The 23,489-nt window shown below is 35.3% G+C and overlaps 1 protein-coding gene across 1 annotated transcript; it reads left to right on the plus strand.

Moving 5' to 3' along the window:
• Positions 1 to 12,330: 12,330 nt before the first annotated feature.
• Positions 12,331 to 14,880, plus strand: LOC105033205 (senescence-specific cysteine protease SAG39). Its single transcript, XM_073251423.1, has 2 exons — positions 12,331 to 12,838; positions 14,102 to 14,880. The coding sequence occupies exons 1-2, from the start codon at positions 12,403 to 12,405 to the stop codon at positions 14,692 to 14,694; spliced, it is 1,029 nt and encodes a 342-aa protein (XP_073107524.1). The 5' UTR covers positions 12,331 to 12,402; the 3' UTR covers positions 14,695 to 14,880.
• The last annotated feature ends 8,609 nt before the right edge of the window (positions 14,881 to 23,489 follow it).

Below are 23,489 nucleotides of genomic sequence, written 5' to 3' on the forward strand. Positions count from 1 at the left end.
AAGATGGTGGTGATCAGAGAATCCTCCTATGACGGCTGCAACAACAAAGGGCAACAGAAACTTCGACTAATATAACCGGAGAAAGAATTGCAGAAGAGATCTATATATACTACTCACCAATGATCCGGATTGAATTCTCGTGCAATTGAATTTCGCCATGTGGCATGCATCAGAGACATCAGACTCACTACAAGAAAAGATAGTTTTTACAATAAATTTATTGACGATAAAAATATCTTTTATCGTTAATAAGGATATTTACGATAAAAAACTAAATTCATCGCTAATAATGAATTATTTACAATAAAATTATTTTTCATCATAAATAGATGCATATTTGTGATGAAAATAAAATTTTATCATAATTACATATTATTTGCGATGAACTTAATCATCGCAAATAATAAAATATTTATTTTAATTTTAAGTTTTCAAATATTTACAATAAAATAGTTTCATCGTAAATAATAAAAGTATTTATGATGAAAAATTAATATTATCACAAATACTTGTTATTTACGATGAAAAATTTCATCATTAATATTTGAAAAAAAATTAAAAATTTTAAAAATTTAATAATTAAAGATTATTGATGATGAAAATTTTTACATCATAAATAATCTAGTATTGGCAATGAAAATTAAATTTTCATCATAAATACCTAATTATTTATGATAAATTTTTTCATCTCTAATATGTGAAAAAAATAAAAAATTTTAAAATTTAAAAATTATAAATTATTTGTGACAAAAATATTACATCATAAATAATGAAGTATTGATGATAAAAACTAAATTATTTATTATAAAAATTTTCATCACTAATACATGAAAAAAAATAAAAATTTTAAAAATTCAAAAATTATAGATTATTATGATAAAAATATTACATTGTAAATAATGAGTATTGATGATAATAACTAAATTTTTATCATAAATACTATATTATTTTGATAAAATTTTCATTCTAATACATGAGAAAAATAAAAAAATTTAAAAATTTAAAAATTATAAATTATTTATGATGAAAATATGTCATAAATAATGAAGTATTGACGATGAAAGTCAATTTCTATCACAAATACTCAGATATTTATGATAAAAAGTTTCATGCTAATATATGAAAGAAAATAAAAAATTTTAAAAATTTAAAAATTATAGATTATTTATGATAAAAATTTTACATCATAAATAATAAAATATTGATGAAAAAACTAAATTTTATTGCAAATACTATATTATTTATGATGAAAATTTTTATCGTTAATATATGAAAAAATATAAAAATTTAAAATTTAAAAATTATAAATTATTTATGATAAAAATATTACATCATAAATAATAAGTATTGACGATAAAATATCAATTTTCATCGCTAATAATCACTATTGATGATGAAAAATTTTTATCGCTAATATTTGAAAAAAAATAAAAAAATTTTAAAAATTATAAATTACAGATTATTAGCGATAAAAATTTTTTATTGAAGGATGTTTAGATATATTATAGTAAATTTTTTTATATTTATAAAAATAATATTAATAGTTTTTAAAAAATAATATGTGCATAAGAAAAGTATGTAGAATATTAAGATCAATATGTAGTAATATAAGAAAAAAATAATATTAAAAAATATTTTAAAAATTATTTTTTAACAAAACTTAATTATTCTAATTTAGGATCTATTTGAATGGTTGGATCCAAAATATTATGAAACTCAAAAATCAATCCCAGACAATGTAAAATAGGCCAAGCTCACCTTATAATTTTATATATTTGGTGGTTGGCTCATGCTTCTCATAGAATTTTAGATCCAACTATCTAAACAAATGCTTAATTGGATTCAAAGTTGCAAGCCACAAGCACATGTTGGTCACTTCAAGGCCTAGATGGGATCATCTAACCATATGCATCCGATTATACACAATTTAAAATACTAGGGATCTAATCAAAACTTTAATCTAAAAATTTAAACTGATAATCTGGTTCTTGTCTAATTCATGGTTCCGAAGCTTAAAAAATGCCTACATTAAGCATAAACAACAGAATAAGCAGCCAAGCTAAACAACACTATCCCTGATAAGGTTTTGTTAATAGTAGGTAGGCCGATTAAGGTGGAGCTATGTTATGGAAGACGGCAGTATCATTATCTCAGAAGGGCAACAACGTCTGAAAATTACCTTCTGCTGCCGACGTTCTTGAACAGCAAGGCTGGATGCTAGAAAAAGAGTTTTACATTTATAATGGCTTTATTCTATCCATTTTCATCTTATCTATAACATAAAATTTGAGGATCTCAAGCTGTATGCTTTAATATTATTTCTCAAAATTTTTAAATATCCTCGTATTTGTCGACCATTAGAATCTTTTGAACTTGCCATAATATTTTAAAAACAAAAAAAAGAAAATTTAACGTAAAGTTTTTTAAAAAATGAGAATTTCTTATTTTAGTAATTATTAGCGACGAAAAGATTTTTCATCGCTAATAATTTAATTAATGATGAAAATTAAACTATTAGCAATGAAAAGTTTCCATTGTTAAAAATTTATTAGTGACAATTCCTATATTTTCATCACCAATAATATTTTTTGGGGGGGGAATAATTTTTTCAGCAGAAATTTTTTTTTGATGAAAATCATTAATGACAAAAAATAGTTACGTCGTCAATAAGATTATTAGCGATGAATTTTTTTTTCATTGAAAATTATTTTTTTATTTAAATTATTAATGATGAACATTTTTATTAGCGATGAAAATTTTCGTCGTTAATACACCGCATCCCATCAAGTCCATATGAAACCCATTTTCTTCCCCGATACCCCCTACTGTGCTTTCACGTGCTCCCCCCGCATCCCCCTCTCTGCTCTGCCCCTTCTCCCGACTGTCGAGTTCGCCATCGTTGCCGTCCTCGATCGCCATCGCTGTCGCAGTCGCGTCTGTCGATAAGGTAAGATTTCTTTGTTATTTTTTTTCAAGGGGCTCTCGGGCCATCGATGGGCTGTCAGGGATGGGGGAGACGCCGACGGGGACAGGGTCGGGTTCGCGGCGCCTGCGTCCACCGTCGGTAATCCATCTTTTTTTTTTTGTTCTTTTGTCGGGCCACCGGGCCGATGTGGATGGTGCCGGGGCCCAGTCGGGCCGGCGTGGATGGGTGGGTCGGGTCGGGCTTGGTAGGGTCGGCATGGATGGGGCCAGGGCTGGCGGGCATGGGGACAGGTGGGCCGGGGCTGGCGGGCACGGTGATGGGGACGGGGATGGGTGGGCCGGGTCGGGCCGAGGTGGACGGGTGGGCCGAGGTGGGTCTGGTCAGGCAGGCGTGGACGGGGCTGGGGCTGGCGAGCATGAGGACGAGGATGGGTGGGCCGGGGCCGGCGGGCATGGAGACGGGGATGGGGATGGGGATGCGTGGGCCGGCTCGGGGTGACGTGGATGGGGCCAGGCTGACGGAGATGAGGCCGGGGCGGGGATGGGGCCGGGCTGGGTCGGGTCGGGTCGGACCGGGCTGGGGTGGGTTGGGGCGGGCTAGGTCGGTTTCGGGTGGGGTCGGGTCAGGCCGGGTCAATTTCGGGTCGGGTCAGGGCCTCCGGGATGGGTCCAAGGATGAGGTCGGGCTAGGGTGGGTCAGGCCGGGTCGGCTCCGGGTCAGGCCGAGGCCTCCGGGGATGGGTCCGAGGATGAGACCGGGCTGGGCCGGTTCGGCGGGTCGGGCCGGTCCGGCAGGGCGGGCCGAGACGGGGTGGGGCGGGTTGGGCCGGGTCGAGTCGGGTCCAGGCCAGGTCGGTTTCAGGTCCGGGTCGAGGCCTATGGGGATGGGTCCGGGTCGAGCCGAGGCCAGCGAGGATGGGGCTGGGCCGGCGTGGATGGGGTTGAGGCTAGCTGGGATGGGGACGGGGCGGGCTGGGCCGGGTCGGGCCAGTGTGGAGGGGGACACATATTATTTGATTAATTATTTTACTAATTATATTTTTTGCATATTATTTTTTAGTATTACTATTGAAATTATTTAATTATTTGATTAATTATTTTTTTCACTAACACAATGCACGATGCTGTTACTTATTACAATTTAATTATTTTATGTGCTGTTTTGTATGCTACTAAAATTATAAATATAAAAAAATATTTTTATTTTAGAGAAAATTTTATTGAAATTTTTTATGAATATGAAGTTATTTTTTTTTGATAAATTAAAAATCCATCTTCGAATGCATATTCAAAGATGGTAGTTAAATTGCATTGAGCCGTAGATTTCCGTTCAAGAGTTAATCTTCATCGAGATCGAATCTTGGATGTCCCGTATTTGGATTTTTTTAAAAAATAATAATATTATTATTATTAATAGTAGATATTTTATTTCATTATGTGGTATTCAGTAGTTATCTATCCATTGTTCTCTGAGTATATAGTGGATAGAGTGCATAGGCACCATATCCACATCATATACTTAGAAAATCATGAAGAGATGTTGCCGAAATTTTTACACAAATGAGATGAAATATTCACTAATAATAATAATGAGATTATTATTTTTTTGAAAGAGATAGGACCACATCTGTTAGTAATGATTTGAAATAGATAGGATCATGCATTTTTATTTTATTAAATTAATATAACATATTTTTTGTGTTATTGTTCAGTCTGTATTTTTTAATATGTGTTGTTTTGTATAAAGTGATCCAGATTTGGATCTGGATTGAGATTTTGGCTGGAATTTGGAACACGATTCAATCTGAAATTCGGATCAGGATCCAGAATACCACTGAACTTTATTTTGATTGTTAATGATTTTGTGTTTGTAATTAGATGGATATCAATAAAAATTAGATGAATGTTAGAGATATTTTTTTGCCTGAATATCGAAAAGGAGTTTGATATTTTATTGAGTTTGCACGGCTTAAGGCTGACAGTGCTAGTCGGATAAAGTGTCCATATAAGAGATGTGTCAATTTGGTATATCGTCACATAATACTTATTGAGGAGCATCTGCTACAATATGGTATGGATAAGAAGTATACTTGTTGGATATGGCATGGGGAGGGTGATCTGAATGAAGTGATGTGTGACGATGATGATACTGAAGATGATAGTGATACTGGTGGACCTGTCGAACATAGTGCTATAGGAGAATTGTTAGATGATTTACACCAAGATGCTTGTTCAAATGTATGTATAAGTACTACTACATCTGAAAGTAATTCTGATCATGAACATAATATCCGATTTGAGGTATAAGGGACTTCTGAATAGTTTACAAAGCTTATAAGGGTGCACGAGAGCCACTCTATCCAAATTGTACAAAGTTTTTCAAGTTATAGTTTTTGATAAAATTACTTCATATTAAAATCGTGAACCGATGGAGTCAGAAGTCATTTGATCAAATTTTAACATTGATTAAAGCAGCTCTTTCCGATGGAGAGAGACTTCTGAAATTATATTCTGAAGCAAAAATATACATGCAAAAAATTAGACTTGACTATTTCCTATACATACCTGCAAAAATGACTGTATATTATTTTATATGGATAACGAACAAGCAACTGAATGCTCAAAATACGGTGAGCCTAGATACAAAATCGATAATAAAAAAGTAAAGAAGTACCTCAAAAGATTCTGAGATATTTTTCATTGATCCCAAAACTTCAAAAGTTATATATGTCCACAAAGACAGCTGAAAAAATAAGATGGCATTATGAGCAGTGACTTCCGGAGGAGAACATACTTAGCCACCTGACCGACTCTTTAGTGTGGAAAGACTTTGATACTAAGAATCCGCACTTTGCGAGTGATCCACGCAATATTCGGCTTAGTCTAGTGATAGATGGATTTAATCCCTTTGACAATCTGAGTACCTCTTACAGCATGTGGCCTGTGATGCTAGTTGTATGTAATGTGTCACCTTGGAAGTGTATGAAATAACTATTTATTTTTATGTCACTATTGATTTTGGGTCCAAAAGTATTAGATAATAAAATTGATGTATATCTATGACCTTTCATCGATGATCTGAAAGAGCTATAAAAAAATGAGGTACAGACATATGATTCTGTGAGTTGAAATAATTTTAAGTTGCAGGCTTCAATTCTATGAACCATAAATGATTTTTCTGCATATAAAAACTTATCTGGATGGAGCACCAAAGGATATCTTGTATGTCCAATATACAATAGGGATGTATCCTCCTTACATTTAAAGCACGGACAGAAAATATGTTTCATGGATCATTGGCGGTTTCTTCCTGTCAATCATTCTTGGAAGATCCGTTATAATCAATATTTTGATGGTAAGTCCGACTGACGTCCGCCACCTAAGGAGTTAAGTGGAGCAAAAATTTTAGAATAACTTGAAGTCATTGAAAATGTCCAATTTAAAAAAATATCAGATACTCGCAAGCGAAAGCGTACTGAAGCTGAGCTGAATTGGACAAAGCGAAGCATCTTTTTCGAATTACCATATTGGAAGCAACTACTACTTCATCATAATCTGGATGTAACGTACATTGAAAAGAATATTTGTGATAATATCATCGGTATTGTATTGAATATCTCAGAAAAAATAAAAGATGGTATAAAAGCTTACCTTGATTTACAGAAAATGAAAATTCGATCGGAGTTGCATTTAGTTCATCGAGGTGAGAGATTTTTTATGCCACCTGCATGTTATTCACTGTTTGGTGAGGAAAAGAAGAATTTCTGAAGATGGTTCAAAATCGTAAAGTTTTCTGATGCATGCACTTCAAACGTATCGCAGTGTGTTGGAAACAACGACGATAATATCTCTGACATAAAAGGTCATGACTCCCATGTGATGATGCAATGTTTGCTTCCTATGGTCATGCGTGGCTATTTGGATGGTGATGTTCAAACTGCATTGATTGAGCTGAAAGTGTTCTTCTGAGAACTGTGTTACCGAAAATTGAAGATTAACTTACTTGAGAGATCAGAGAAGGATATTGTACTCATTCTTTGTAAGATAGAAAAAATATTTTCACAATCATATTTTGATGTTATGGTGCATCTGACTGTTCATCTTTTAAAGGAAGCTCTTTTGATCGGATCGATACATTATCATGAATGTATCCTATTAAAAAGTAAAAAAAATATACGTACTTTGTCATATTAATTATAATATGTAAATATATTTTTAAAATTTAAATTTATTTTTATTTATAGATTCTTGTGCACCTTAAAAAAGTATGTGTGTAACAAAGCAAGGTCTGAAGGATCTATAGCGGAAGCATATATAGGTACCGAGTGTATCACATTCTGCTTGATGTATCTTGATGATATTGAAATAAGATTTAATCGTACAGATCGTAATGCAGACCGTGAATGGGATGACAATGAACCAACATTGTCTATATTAAAACAAACGAATCGATATATTGGTGTAAGAAGATATGAATTTATAGACGTGAATGAGCTATCCAAGGCACACTTTTACATTCTAAATAATTGTGAAAAAATTGAAAACTTATTGAATAAATACCATCTTACCATACTGTTTAATATTTAAAAAAAATTTTTATGTCGATGTAAAATTAAAAATCATAATTTTTTACTGTGAGCATAAGAGTATACTATGTAGAGAGAATAATACGGATGCCAATGATCGATATAGGAGAAAATTTTTTAAAATAATTTGATGATCTTGTAAGTTACATTAGTGATACATTATTTATTTACTTATAAATAATATTATTTGAACCAACATAATTTTTTATCTTATGATGTAGATGAAACATAAGTATTTCAATAAAGAAGTGGGTGCGACCGATGAGTTGCATGATTTAGCATGTAGTTCCGATCGAAGGATTAATCACTACGCATCCTATATCATTGAGAGAATGAGATTTCACACAAGGAAGCTTGAGATGCAATGACAGATCCAGAATAGTGAGATTGCTACAACAGGATATGAAGGAGAAGAAGAGATTGATTATTATGGTGTACTGGTAGATATCATAGAACTGAAGTATGGGTCCAGTAATTCTATATTTTTATTTCAGTATGAATGATGGGATATTAGTAATAAAAAGATCTATATTCATATCAATTCATAATTTATCAGTATAAATTTTGCACAAATATGGTACCAAAATGAGCCGTATATATTAGCAACTCAAGCGAAACAAATAATATATTTAAAAGATCTAAAGTATTGAGGTAATTGGCATGTTGTATAAAAAATAACACCTAAAGGCATATATGACATACCAACCTGATTAGAGATGGATAAAAATTCAGATTTATATGAAGAGGAAGCTTTTTAACAAGAAGAACAAATATTAGCCGAGCTTTTGATTGATGAAGAACTTGTAACGGTAACTTTGAATAGGGCTGATCTGCCATCCAACGAAGTTGAAACTGATTTTATATTTAATCTTGATGAGTCGGAGGGCGACGATTAGTTCATAAATCATGATGAGATAGAAAACGACACATATATCGATCATTGTGATTTGGAGGAGGATCTACACATCGAGAAAGATACGAATATTGATGAGTAGATCTATATTCTTCATTCAATCTTGTCTTGTAATAATGGTATGCGATATAATTGTATTCATTAGAATGTTATTTGATTTCTATTATTATTATTATTCAATATTATATTTATTTATATATCAATTATTAAAGATATGGCACCAAAAGAGACGACGACGTTCGCATTCATAGTCTACCTCAGAGGTTGAAGCATCTTCACCGATCTCTATTGCCGCACCGGCTCCACTGTCAGAGGGTCCCAGTGAGGCGGATCCCAATGAGGTGGGTCTCAGTGAGATGGGTCCTAGTGATGTGGGTCCCAGTGGTATTATTATATTTTTTATATAATAAAATTTGATTCTTTTATTTAGATCATACTAATAATTTATTTATTATTATTTCAGGTCAGTCTTCATCGGTAGTGAGGCGAGGGCAAGGTCCATCAAAGAACCTCGCTCTAGAGCGTTGGAGACGCGAGCACTCGGGACAGCGTCTCTGGATCGAGATACTAGCCAGCTATATCAGATCCATTAGGAGATGGTGCGAGCCATGGTAGACTGAGCTGGGCATCATATGCCGCAGTTATGTCCCCGTGATGCTCTTCGATTGGTGTCACATTCTACCGGCTCAGAGAAAGATTTTCTACACCCACTTACAGATAAAATAAATTATATTGTGAATATTTAATTTGCATAGTATTCTTCTAATATTTGTTATTGGCAGGGTGTATTCGATATCATTGATTTTGAGGAGGATCGTGTGAGGCGAGCCGTCAACACTCATCTATCCTTGCATTTCAAGGATTATCGCTATCACATACATCAACATTGATACCAGGTGGTGCAGGATCATGGAGAGGAGGTAGCGCGGCAGCAGCCCTATGACAGCATCACCATGGATGATTGGACTGCCACATACCGACAGTACGAGGATCCGGCATATTAGGTTACACATCTAAATTTTTTTTAGAGTTTAATGACTGAATCATTTATTTTTAAATTAAATTTGTTATCTACTAATTTGATGGATAATTTTACAAATACGATGTGCCCAGAATGCAGTGAATCAGACGAGACAGACCGTGCCGCATTGTAGGGTTTCGAGATCGTTCGCTCGTCACATGGAGCACATGATAGGTAATTTTTAATTTTTAATTAGCATATAATTTTTTAATTATTTAAAATTTTTTTAATTAATTTTTAAATTATAGAGAGATGTTGAGAGTGGTGAGCTTCCTAGTAGGATCAATATCTACCAGCGAACCCACCAACGACGGTCGGAGGAGAGGACGACGGGGAGCCAAGAGCTCTTTGTAAGTTTTTTTAATTATTTTTTCATTCGCAGTCTGATTTTTATTAAAAAGTTAAAATAACTCTAATTTTAATTTTCAAGATCGTATGACAGACATGAGATCCCAGCCTACTTTTGAGGGCTCGATCGCATCCATAGATGATGAGATTTGTGATTAGGTGCTCAGTACGAGACCCTATTATGTTAGGATTCTAGGGTATGGGATCACTGCTCCCTCATCCTCACGCTCATCTAGGGCTGATATCCATTCTGCGTGCGAGGTTCAACTGACGGAGGTGTAGAGGTAGACTGTCGAGGATTAACAGCAAGCTGTCATAGATCGATAGCAGGCTGAGCATCGAGCTTAGGAGTTGGCTGCACGCGTCGACGAGTATCAGTAGCTCCAGATTTAGATAATGGAGCAGATGGTGCAGATGGAGCAGACGATACAGCTGATGAGATAGCAGCAGACCGGTCCAAGCTCTGTCAAGCGCTCTCCGTCTCCAGTTTATTCTCCAAATATTGATATTTGATGACTTATTGATGTACTTTTTTATTTCAAATATCTTATAATTTAAATTTAATATAATAAAATAATAAAATTTATTTATCAATTTATTATGTAAATTTTTTATTTTTATTTTTTTTAATTTATAAAAAATATTATACATATAAATTAAAAATGTATATTCATAAATTTTTTTAAAAAAAATATGACTAAATTATTAGCGATGAAATTATTCACGATGAAAGATTCATCACCAAAAATATATTACTAACATAAATTAATTTTTTAATAAATATATAATTAACAGCGATAGAAAACCTTTCGTCGTAAATAATTATTAGTGACGTAAATGTTCGTCGCAAATTAAATCATTTACGATGTAATTTTTTGTCGCTAATATTATTTAATTTTATTTTTTAAAATTTTTTTTATTAAATTAATAGCGACGAAATTTTTTCGTTGTAAAAAATATCTTTTGCGACGTAAACTTTTAATCGCTAAAACTTTGAAATTAATAGCGATGAAAATATTTTCATCGCTATTAATTTTTTATTTATTAGCGATGGTATAATTCATCGTAAATATCTTTTTTTATGATTAAATTTTTTTATTTTTTATTTTTAACGATGAAAAATATTCGTCGTAAATATTTTTTATTAGCGACGAAATTTTTTTCATCGTAAAATATTATCAACAATCTGATTATTGACGATAAAATATTAACGATGAAAATTACGTCGCTAATATATATTAGCAACGAAAATCGGTTATTAGCGATGACTCAAAAGAGAAGAGACAAAGGACTCCCTTAGACATTAAGAAGAGAAGATCAGGAAATTAAATTGAAATGACTCTATAACATAGACTTCTTTCCAACCCCATATTGGAAGCATACCAACCCTAGGGTCAAGATGAGAGAAAATGAAGCCTAAAGTTGACATACCGTTAGAGGAGAAAAGATAACCCGACGGAATCTCCCAGAGTCTTATGTGGTTTCCATAAATCATGGATATACGAGTTAATATCATGCAATTAATATCCATAATCCACTCCCCACGATACTCACAATCAAAGTTATTGATTCTCCACTTCTGTTATGAAACTTGGAGGTAATATTCGACTGTCCCCTTTATATAAAAAGGAGTAAAGGAGACTTTCAGATAAATCTTTTTTTCAGAGAACAAATTTATCCTTTTATTCTCATACTCTTTTCTCTATTAATATTTTCAAGCTCCAACTGACTTAATCATTGGATGGTCCTCCATTGAAAAATTTTCGATGAAAATGGACTTCATTTGCAGGTTCTTTCAAAAGTCCTGGTCCTTGGATTGAGATTGATTCCTTGATTGGAAGAAGGCCAACCACCAGTAGAGCTCATCCCGGACGGAGGACTTGCCGCAACAGATACCATGCAGATGAATGACAGAATCCTTCCGAGCAAACCATAAGGAATCAGGTTTGCCTCATTATCACAAATGTCAATGTCGATTCTCTTTTGCATGAAAGCCAATATGAATACATCCGAGATATATACGATCGATGTAAATGGATGACAGCTCCTCAAACTCCAAGCAAGCTAGATGGTTGGCTCCAGACATCAAAAGTTCGCTCTTCTAGCAGCCACCAGTGCCCATGCATGAAGGACAAACTGAGCCGCAACCCAGAAGCACCAACAAGCGAAGTATAAACGTTCTTCAGGCTTATCGTTGCGTGTTAGAAAAGCATTCCCTGATTGGACATCCGGAAAGCTGCAATTACTGGAGAGACCCACACAGTGAACGCTTGACCAATGGCAGCTAGATTCCGCGTGCACTAGGATATTGAGCTGCATGGAATCTCCAGCAGAAAGAAGGTATCTCACGGTATCGAGTTATATAACAACTAACGTTCGAACCCGTTGCTCTCACTCCATAAAAGCTAATTGGAATCAGAACGTAATTCACGGCACGCAAAAGTCCTTCTCCACCACCACAATGATAGAGGAATTGAGTACAAAACTCTCTCTCAAACCTCTATATAAAAAAGTGTGGCCTTAGCCTTAGAGGACATGCACAGCCTGAGCACTTCTAGGTTCATAGTAGTCTTTCCATTGCATCACTTTTACACTCCAAAATTTGCATCATGACTTTGCCATTAACCAAAAGTCTTTGCATGGCCCTTTTCGTTCTTCTGCTATGTACTTTTGCTTCTCATGCCACAGCCCGGATGCTTAGTGAAATGACCATGCATGAGAGGCACGAGCAGTGGATGTCTCAGCACGGGCGCGTGTACGGAGACTCGGCAGAGAAGGAGCGCCGCTTTCAGATTTTTAAGGCTAATGTTGAGCTCATTGAATCGTTTAATGCAGGGAACAGTAAGTACAAGCTCGGCGTAAACCAATTTGCTGACCTTACCATCGAGGAGTTCAAGGCCATGATGAACGGTTTTAAGCCTTCCAGTGTTAACACGTTCAAGGCGACGAATGTTTTCAGATATGAAAACGTTACGGCCGTGCCTACTAGCATGGATTGGAGGGCTGAGGGTGCAGTCACTCCCATCAAGGATCAAGGCGACTGTGGTGAGCTAATAATCTCAATTAATAGTTCACTATTAAACTCCTTCTTTGAACACAACATAAGATTGGCTTTCAAACGGAGACACCTGTTATATATCCGCCTTTACCTATGCCAAAATCAACAAGAAAAATAATTAATGCACCCTTAAGAAAGAAACTGGGCTTTGCTAAAACAACAATTCATTCGCTATCATCCTGCAGCATACCACGGTCTATCCCATCAACATGCGGTCAGCCCCATGGCTCCTGATATGAACCATCAAAGGTTTGTGTCTCTCAATTAAACAAGCGTCAACTAAATGAAACAGTGCAAAACAGGAAGGCAGCCTAAATTAAGATCATATTGCCAGCTAGTCAAAATTTCTTGACAGGGAAACAGTGTTACTTTGTTACCTGATCTAAGTTTACTTGACATGGAGGAACACCTTAATGAGTTCGTAGAGTTTAGTAACCCAAGAGTCCGATAATTAAGCAATATCCTGAAAAAATAGAATCAAACAAACAAAATACTATGAGGCCCAACCGCAGGAGAAACACGAACGGGACGGTAAGGTCTTTGGTGCGAAAGTATGACCAAAAGAAAGAAACGTCTTTGGTGCGAAAGACCAAGAAGTCTTTCACACGTGCATGCACTTGATATTTTATTGTGCATGATCATGCATCTTAAATCGTGATTGTGCAGTCGTGTGCGCATGAGAGACGGTGACGGTCTTTCATGCGCCAGGCTTGGGTCCATAGAATTGCATGAATAGCAAAAACAACGACAATAGATCATAATTATAGCAATTAAATCTTATCGGAAAATAAGCATTATGGTCAGCGCATCTTTGAAGAGTGGAGCACGCAGTGGGGTGGGATTATCATTACATTGTTGAACGTTTGTGTCACTGCAATGGTCGCGTTGGAGGGCAACGCGGGGTACAGATCGACACTGACGTGGGAGAAGGGCTAACACCATAAAAATTAAAGTCCAACTAACCGCACCCATTTAGAACATTTACGTGCCGCACTCGTGCTCCCAGAAAATGGAGTAGGAAAATTACAACTAAACACATTTTTTAAAGTATTTGTCGCATCACTATCATTACAAAATTCAGTAATGTTATATTTCTTATGTCAAGTTAAATTAATAATCCCAGATACGAGAAGTAATACTTATATATATTAGTTATCCGCGGAATACTACATAGTTCCTATACAGAGTTTTCTGACATGTCGACCCCCATCCACCGCCCCCCCCGCCCCGAAAAAAAAAAAAAAAAACAGGATGCTGTTGGGCTTTCTCTGCAGTTGCTGCAATGGAAGGTATCACGAAGCTCAAGACAGGTAAATTGATATCTCTGTCAGAGCAAGAGCTTGTGGACTGTGACGTCGCTGGTGAGGACCAGGGCTGCGAAGGTGGCCTCATGGATGATGCATTCGAATTCATCATCAGAAATGGTGGTCTCACAACGGAAACCAACTACCCTTACAAAGGCATCGACGGCACTTGCAACACCAAGAAGTCCTTCTCCCATGCCGCCTCCATCAAGGGTTACGAGGACGTGCCTGCCAACAGCGAAGCAGCCCTTCTCAATGCTGTGTCCAACCAACCTGTCTCGGTTGCCATAGAAGCTAGTGGTTATTCCTTCCAGTTCTACTCCAGCGGCGTCTTCACCGGCTCCTGCGGGACTGATCTGGACCATGGCGTGACCGCGGTCGGATATGGCACGGCAAGAGATGGAACCAAGTACTGGCTGGTGAAGAACTCATGGGGCTCCTCATGGGGTGAGAGTGGATACGTAAGGATGGAGAGGGATGTGGCTGCCAAGGAGGGGCTCTGTGGGATTGCCATGAAGGCTTCCTACCCTACTGCCTGAATTACAAATGGGGATATATTCTTATATATGATGTCTGAGTCCTATGCTAGTTGTGTGGCTGTTGTCCCCAATATTGCTGACGCTCAATGTAAATTTGCAGCAAGAGGGGTGTCCTGCCTAAGTGTTCATTTCATCATGTGTCTCTGTTTAGTTGTACCTCAATGGGGACTTATATAATCTGAATGAATAATATTGGTTGATTTTCATGTAAATTGGTCTATAGTCTTAACTATTGGGAGCAAGTACATTTGGATCTGTTAATTTCTTCTTTCAAATTTTTTTGGCTTTTTGTTTGTGCTAATCTTATGAATCTTCATTTCCGAATTTGATCTACCCATCAAATTAAATTAGTCCTGTCTATAGGTTGGAGGAGGGCGCCATTAATTAATAAAGTCTCATAGAGTACCTATAAGGTACTAAATTAAACCAGTACCCGGCCCAACGTCCATGGCTTCGTCCATGGCTCTGTCGGCTCCGTTGCATGCCACTTGACGAGTTCGCTATTTGCTCCAGTTTGTCCTCAGATGGTCCCAGTAGCGCCGCTCTTTGTTCGGAAGCCAAGAAGTTCTACCATCAGCTACTAACGTAAGGTTAATTTCCAAACGAAACAAGAGAACCCTTCCTCGGTGACGCTTGGACCACCTCCACCAAGTTTTCCCATGTCTCGGTCAGGTATTCCCTTTGTCTGCCTCTAAAATACAGCAAAAAAGCTATAATGGTTGGTGGCGTTGATTGGTCCCACTGGTCAAGGACATAGACTCGAAATTTGTCGGCAACTTTGAGCCTGTCACCATGACAAAAAATTGTCCTTTTCTTCCGTTTCACAAACCATGCGGTGGTGGACATGGGCCACGTATAACTTTGTCGCCGATTCATATGCAAAAGGCCAAGACTCTTTGTTTTTTTGGTAGAAAAAAAAGGCCAAGACTCTGATAGGCGATAAGCAGCAGAAAAATATATTTTTCAAGTTTATCGCCCCTAGCAGTAGGAAAACATTTTCATGTTGATCCCCTGAACTCCTTTTTTCCATTTATCTCTTACTATCACTGCTTCCTATTTTCCTATTATCTTTACCTACCACTACTACTACTATATCAACACGAAGAAAGAATATTTTTATATTTGGGTGTCAAGGGCGATCATGTTGACCACCTTCAGTATGTTACCACGGCATTTACCCCTCCCAACCATTAGAAAAATGGTCGCTAATGTTCATGTAACACCACATGCTCATGACCCAAGTCCACATCATGCTTGCCTGTAAGATGGTGCCATCCACTAGATTAAAACGAGCATGGATCCTCCATGATGCATGGGCCACACCATCTTACAACAACCTGAGGCTATTGATCTTCTTATATAAATAGTTTGATAATTATCTATCTTTTAATGGTGGTCATGAAAGACTGCATAGCATTACCACTACTACAAAAAGGATCTATGGCAACACTTACTACGAAAGCGGTTACAAAACTGCTACTATACACTCTACGGCAGCGGTTATACATAACTGCTGCCATAATTTTGACCTATAGTAATGGTTATTTGTCACCACTGCCATAGGGTACATATAATAGTGGTTATTGAATAACTACCGCCATAAATCTAATCTATAACAGTAGTTACATATAACCACTGCCATACATCTAATATATAGCAGCGGTTAATCAACCACTACCATAAATTTGATCTATAGCAACGGTTACATATAACCACTACCCTAGATTTGTGATATGGCAGCGGTTACATACAACTGCTACTATAGATTTTATTTTTGGCAACGGTTACGTACAATCGCTACAATAGTTAACCTATTGTAGCGGTTACTCGTAACCACTGCTATAGGTCAAAATTATGATAGCGGTTATTTATAACCGCTGTCATATCTTAAACCTATGGCAACGGTTATACGTAACCACTGCGATACAGTAGATCCATAACAGCGATTTTGTTTAACCGCTGCTATATCGACAGAATATAAATTTTTTTCATATATTTCTCTAAATATGATATAAATTTAAAATTTAAAATTCATCTTCACTGTTCATTATCTAAATAATTATTGTTAGAGTGTCGTGATAAAAGATCGCTTCGATCCGATATTCTTACCTATGTCGATCAATAAAATTTGATTTTAACGGTCACGAATGACCGCATGATGATCTGATAAATAGATATTATCGATAGATCCAAAAATTTACAACAATGATCTCAGTGATATTTGCAGCACACTTATCAAAATTTTACTTCAATCAGACATTATTATCATGATCAATTTTGCACGTGATGATTTCGATCATTAAATAAAAATAGCGATCAAAGTGCCAAACTATGTCTGATTAAGATGATTTTTGAGATAAATGATCTTTGCTATCACTTTAATCGTTTGAACGGTGGTGATCATAAAATTCAAACCGTATATGTATGAACCATCGAAGAATAGATACTGAAGTTGTAAGAGAAGAAGAGCTAGCTAGCTCGTATTTGTTTCGATTGAAGAACTAATACTGAAGTTACAAGAGAGATGAGCTCATATATAAAAGATAAGATTTATTTGATTTTTAACTAATAATTAAAGTGATACTTTTTAGATTTTGATTGATATTTTGTACAACTTCAGTATTCGTTCCTCGATTGAAACAAATACTTCCTCTTTCTCTCACAACTTTAGTATCCGTTCTTCGATAGTTCATATACATGTGTTTTGGATTTTATGATCTCCACCATTCAAATGATTAAAGTGGTAGCAAAATCATTTATCGAAAAAATTATCTTAATCGGATGTAATTTGGCATTTTGATCACTTATTTTTTATTTAACGATCGAAATCATCGCGTGCTAAATTGACCATGATAATGATAAGTATACTTTATGATGTGGCCTATGCAATCGCATCCTTTATTTCTTTTCATGGCATACCCTAGCCCTCTTCCCACCATCTCCTATACTCCTCTTTACAGTATACCTGAGCCCCTCTCTCCATCATCTCTCTCTCTCTCTTATTCTCTTTCACTCTTTCTAACACTCTTTTCTTATGTGCATATTGAAACCCCATTATGCAAGAACTGAGTCACTGCTGCCTCTCCCTCTTCTCCTTCTCTCATTCTTATCTCTCTTTATTCTCTTACCCCTTATTCTCAAGTCTCAACACACTCTCTCCCTCTCTATCTCTCACTCTATTTCTCTCTCTCTCCCTTTCTCTCTCAGGTAACCCTATGAGCTTTTTTGCTTCTTCCATCTCTCTCTCTCCACCTTCTCTCTTTAAAGGATGGAAGTAGGGAGGTTAGTGATAATTGCTCAAAAGAATAGCTATCTTTTGATGTTATAAAGGTCATTATTTTTAGATATTAGATTTTACAAGAATTTTAGAAATTATTCAGAAATATTAATATGACACTATTTTAGTGATTATGGGATCGATATTAGGTTTTAAGGAATCCCTATGGAGTAGTAAATCTATGTAATTCTTGGTGTTTGTGAGATAAGCAACATTCTGTATTCTAAAGTATTTTATTATTTTTTTTGAAAAATATTTTATAACAAGTAATATGTATTTATACCATATATTAACTTATATTGATAATCGAGGACATGTGGGAACATTAGGACAGCGCAATACTCAAGGACTCTTAAGCCAACCATCTAGACTTGACAAATGGGATGGGTTAGTGGCTAAAAGGCCCAAGCTTTGACAAACTTGAGTTCCACCTGAGGAATAGACTGAATAACTTGAGGGACAGGTTGATAAAAATGAATTATATGACACCTGACATGTCGAATGAAGAACATTGGCTAGGATATAGGCTAAATGCTATTAAAGGCATATTTTGACTGAGGACTTACCATATCAAGCATGAGGCTGATCAGGTATGATGACTTGTGGAGATTTGCTTATCGGCCTAGCAAAGAGATTGTGCATGGTATAGAATATCCATGGTTACCAGAACATGGGAGTGGGAGTGGGGAGTAGATGGTTCCAGCTACTAAAATTGTTAGAAGAAAGTGTGTTAGCCCTGCAATTGATTTTGATGATGTTAAAAAAATTTAGAGTACAAATTATGGTTACTAATGTGGCTTTTGAGAGTGATTGTAAGATTTCTTATAATGCTCAATGATTGATTTCATTCAAGAAGATGTCCTCTCAAATTTAAGTTATTTTATATTCCTAAATTTAAAGTTTCAAGTTTTGGAAGCAAAAAAATTGAGTTCGGTGGGAATGAAATTTGATAAAGGAAAGTCTAGTCATGAAAGACTTCTAAACAAGTTTATCTATTTAAAAATTAAGTTTGAGAAGGTAAGCCTAATCTAAAATATATTTGAACAAAAAAAACTACTCAAAAATAAAAAAAAATCTTTTTTGATATGCATGGCATGCCTTTGAGTCGATCAAAAAATAAGCTTGGCCAATCCAGTCTCAGTTCAAGATAAAAGACAAAAAGATATGAAACTCAAATGATTTTTCTTAGTCGATCAAGTTTTCATCTGAGCCGACTAAGATAGAATCATAACTGACTCATCTATATGGATAGCCGACTCAGTCTCAGACTCAGGATGAAGATAGAAAATTAAAGATTTCAAAGATTCTCCTGAGCTGACCATAAAAACAACATGCTGACCAAGACAAGAGTTTAGCCGACTTATAAGAATAGGATAGTTGACTTAGTCTTAGAGGCAAAAGAATATGGAAAATAGTAAAAGTTTATAAGTTTTTTGAGCCGATTCAGAAAATTAGTTAGCCGATCAAGTTATCAAGTTAGCTGATTAAAAGGATATCTGAGCCAATCCAATCTTAGACAGACAGAATAGATAGAATGTAGAAAAATTTGTATCTATTTCTAAGATATCTCAGAGTTTCACTTAACTGACTCAACACTTAAGGTTAGTCAACTAAGAGTTTGGATAAATCAACTCATAGATTTCAAATATAATAATGGTTAATTTTTTAGATTATTTTAAATAATTATATTTTATTTATAATAATTTTTTTCGAGCTTCCAACGACTAGAGCATTAATTATAGATATTTTTTGGACCATAAAACTGAAGAATTCAAATTGAAGAATGAAGTATCAAAGGATATTGAATTTTATTTTAGATAATATTCAAGCTATTGAGTAGAACAAAAAGAGAGAGATGAAGGACTTTCCAAGTGCTTTCAATTCTAACCTTTCCACATCTATTTAACTCAATAAAAAAAAATTATTGAAATTTCTACAGGTGCTAGTGCATATAGATTTCAAAATTTTTCTAAATTCAAAATACAACGAAAAAGTTAAATTAAAATATTTTTAATCTAAGCATTCATTCATCATATGAAAGCACCTATGAATCTAGTTCATATGCTAAAATTAATATAAACTGATTTTAGGATGAATGAATGAAAGTTTGTAATCAGTTCACATACTTGAATCGCTTCTTCTTTATTTCAAACCTGTAACTGAGGTTGAATCCAATGCAATCCCAAGAACTGAGGCTTAACAGATTCTGAATTAGCAGTACAAGCATCCTACCACCATGGGTATTCAAAAGACCGACCTGAATAGGCTTCTCTTAATCCTGCTTTCTGAACCAAAAGTCTGAATAGGCTTGAACCAAACCTGGATAGGCTTGAACCAAGCTTGGATAGGCTTGAAATTGTGAACTCTTTTGATCTCTCTTTCTTGATTCTTGAAGAAACCAAAAATCTTTCTTGATCCCTTAACTAATCAAGAAGAACAACAACCAAGAAGTGGTTGTAACTAACTATCAACAACTTGAGAGGAAGAAGATGAAACCAAACAATAACTTGGCACCAACTAATTGACACCAAAATAATATTGCCACCCACCTCTCTAAATGCTCCAACAAGGAGATGCTAAGAGAGAGAGGGCATAGGCTAGAGAGAGGAAAGAGAGGGGAGGTGATGGGCATAGTAAAGATGGCGGCAAGGAAGGGAGGAAGTGAGATAATGAGAGGAGTAAGGCTAGAATTTTTTAAATAGATAACATAAGGATATCCTAATCAAATTAGGATCACTCCTTTTAATCATATTAGAAGTCCTAGCTTAAATATACTTGGACCAAACAAATGGGGTGCCACCCATAACTCATCCACCCTCACATCCAATGCTAGACGTCCCATCATATGGGATCCAATAAAAATCTCAAATCAACCCACATAGTTTCATAAATTTACTTCAAAGATTCTTAATGAAAAAAATCAAAAAACTCTTTCTTGATTTAATCTAAGCCATAAATTAAGCATCCAACTATTGGATGTTATTGAATCAAATTTAATTAGGTTCAAATCAAGTATCAAAATTGGTTAATACTTATCATATAAGCAAACCAATTATAAGAGGAATTGAGCTTACCCAGGTGCTAGCAAGGTTAACATGAACCCAATAAGATTTCTCTAAATCTATATAAATTGGTACTTCATAAGTCCAATTATTAATCAATTTAGATCTTCTCTCTTTATGTGTGATCCCATAGGTTTAATTCTGTCTGGTAGTGAGATATACCATGATCTCTATCCTAGGTATTATTAAAATCATTTTCAGTAGGTTAGAATAATTTCATTCTAACTCGATAAAGATTATTGATCCAAAATAATCCTATTAAGCTCTCATAATCCATCAGTGACATCTAGCAATATGTAGTAAAAATTTAACAAAATTAAAATAGAACCTCTAGGTATAGTTAATATATGATATAGTCTCTCTATCGTGAGTCCCGACTAGATGGCAGGTCATAGATACATCGTCAAACCTTATCATCAGTCATATGATAGATGTGATTAGCTCAAATCTAATAGTGATTTTAAATAAAATTTTTTTTCATTAATCACACTACTATAGCCACAGACTTGTAGACTCAACTTTTCAAATCTCATAGGACTACTTCTCTCTATCAAGATCGATAGATCCAATATAGATGACATGTTGCTCATATAGCTCAATCAATTGAAGCCAATATCTACTACAAAAACTCATGATCGAGTTAATATTTATATGTAGTCAAACTGCAGCAGTCTTATTATGAGCAACTGTGATACCGCAGGTCAAAGTACCAGTCACATGACTACAGTATTGAGATAATCACTGACGATCAAATAAAAATTTATATGATCTTTCATATAGTCACGCTTAGTATAAGTTGTTCTCTAATAATTATCTATATTTTTCGTTCAGTGTCTCTACACTGTAGACTAGAGACTCATCTATCCCAAAGGAAGCAAACTGTACGTCAGTCTATTTGGATGGATTTATTAGAAAATATGTCCCAAAGTTAATTGTCAGCCTAATGATGATTGTGCTATTTGATATAATTGTATATGAATTAATTATTAATAAAATATTTATTTGATAATTTTTATCATAAGCTTGTACATCTTCTATATCGAACTTTTATATTATGATGAAAGTCTTTAAAACTATTTTAAATCGATAAAAGAGGATTTATCGTTTATTCCTTAAAAGGAGTTCGCAACCAAATGATATGCTATTACTAAGACGATAGATATATCAAGTGTAGGTCGTTGTGTACCATATAAATTGGTTGTCCTCTTAACCAAGGAGCATGGAGATGTTGATATGGCAAGTAGGTAAAATGTAGAAGTACATTTCACTGAATGTGACTAACTCCGAAGCACTCTACTGTCAAGAGTTATTCCAAAGGGATATGAGTATAAGTGTCTCTCTGACCTGAGATCACCACGGTGACTTATAAGCAACTCACTGTGCATTAGTGCCAGACTACTCGAATTTTTAATTCAAGATCGAAAGGTTTCTGGTTACAGTCAAGTACTTGTGAAGTCGGTACATGAGTCAAGATTAAATTGACCACTCCAAGGAATTGGAGAGAATATTTTGTGTTTCAATTTAGTAAGATCTTGATCAGGACAGTCCTTGTGAGGAGTCCAAGGATTTATTAGATTGAGACACATAATCGATGACTGTTAAGAGTTGACAGTTTAAACTCTAAGTCATCTTAGCATCAAGGGTCAAAGGGATGAATTATATGATAACTGTATCCAAGTAAGTTCTTAAGTGTTGCTTTGTATACATTCGACCTATCCAGACGTCGAGTATCATTACTAGATGGTTACTCCAATTAGTACAAAAATCTATTCCTGTGCTATCAATTTAGGTTTGAACCTATAGGGTCACACACATTAGAAGTCTTTCTCCGATCAGATGGCTGACTGAAGAGTCCTACTAGACGAAAACTTTAGTGAAGAGTCCCACTAGACTGAGACTCTATTATTAATGAAGAATTAATTAATGATTAAATCACTAATTAGTTCAATTTGATTGAGTATTAAAATCTGGATCAAGTCTGATTGAATTGGATTCAATCAGATCTGATCTGATTAGGTTATGAGATGACCTAATCGGTAAGAAAGAATTGATCCTGATTTGATCAGATCTATGGCTCAATTAATTTATTAATTTGATAAAATTTAATTAAGATTATGAAAGTCTAATTAGATTAGGTTCATCATATTTTATTTAGATCTAATTGAATTGGATTTGAAAGAAATCCGATTGGCTAAATCCTAGAGTCCTAAATGAATGAAACTCTCTCTTCCTTTGCGCCTCCCCTTCTCTCCATGCCTTCTTTCATCGCACAAATTATTTTATGCACTGAATAATCCATGCCAAAGCCTTCTATTGTCACCCATTAGTGATAGGATTAGACTGGATTGGTTTTGAATTCAAAGTAGTTTGAATTTCGAAACCTATGTTGATCTATATCCTCCCGCACATCGACCCCTTGTGAAGGGCGCCCAATATGTGTGACAAAAGAAAATAAA

The sequence above is a fragment of the Elaeis guineensis genome, chromosome 2 (genome assembly GCF_000442705.2).
Source record: "Elaeis guineensis isolate ETL-2024a chromosome 2, EG11, whole genome shotgun sequence".
Taxonomy (NCBI): domain Eukaryota; kingdom Viridiplantae; phylum Streptophyta; class Magnoliopsida; order Arecales; family Arecaceae; genus Elaeis; species Elaeis guineensis.

Bases quoted from the DNA above. Each gene is read 5' to 3' on its own strand.
- LOC105033205 (XM_073251423.1), top strand. From the start codon at position 12,403: ATGACTTTGCCATTAACCAAAAGTCTTTGCATGGCCCTTTTCGTTCTT. The intron at 12,839-14,101 runs GTGAGCTAATAA...AAAAAAAAACAG, and splicing joins CAAGGATCAAGGCGACTGTG to GATGCTGTTGGGCTTTCTCT.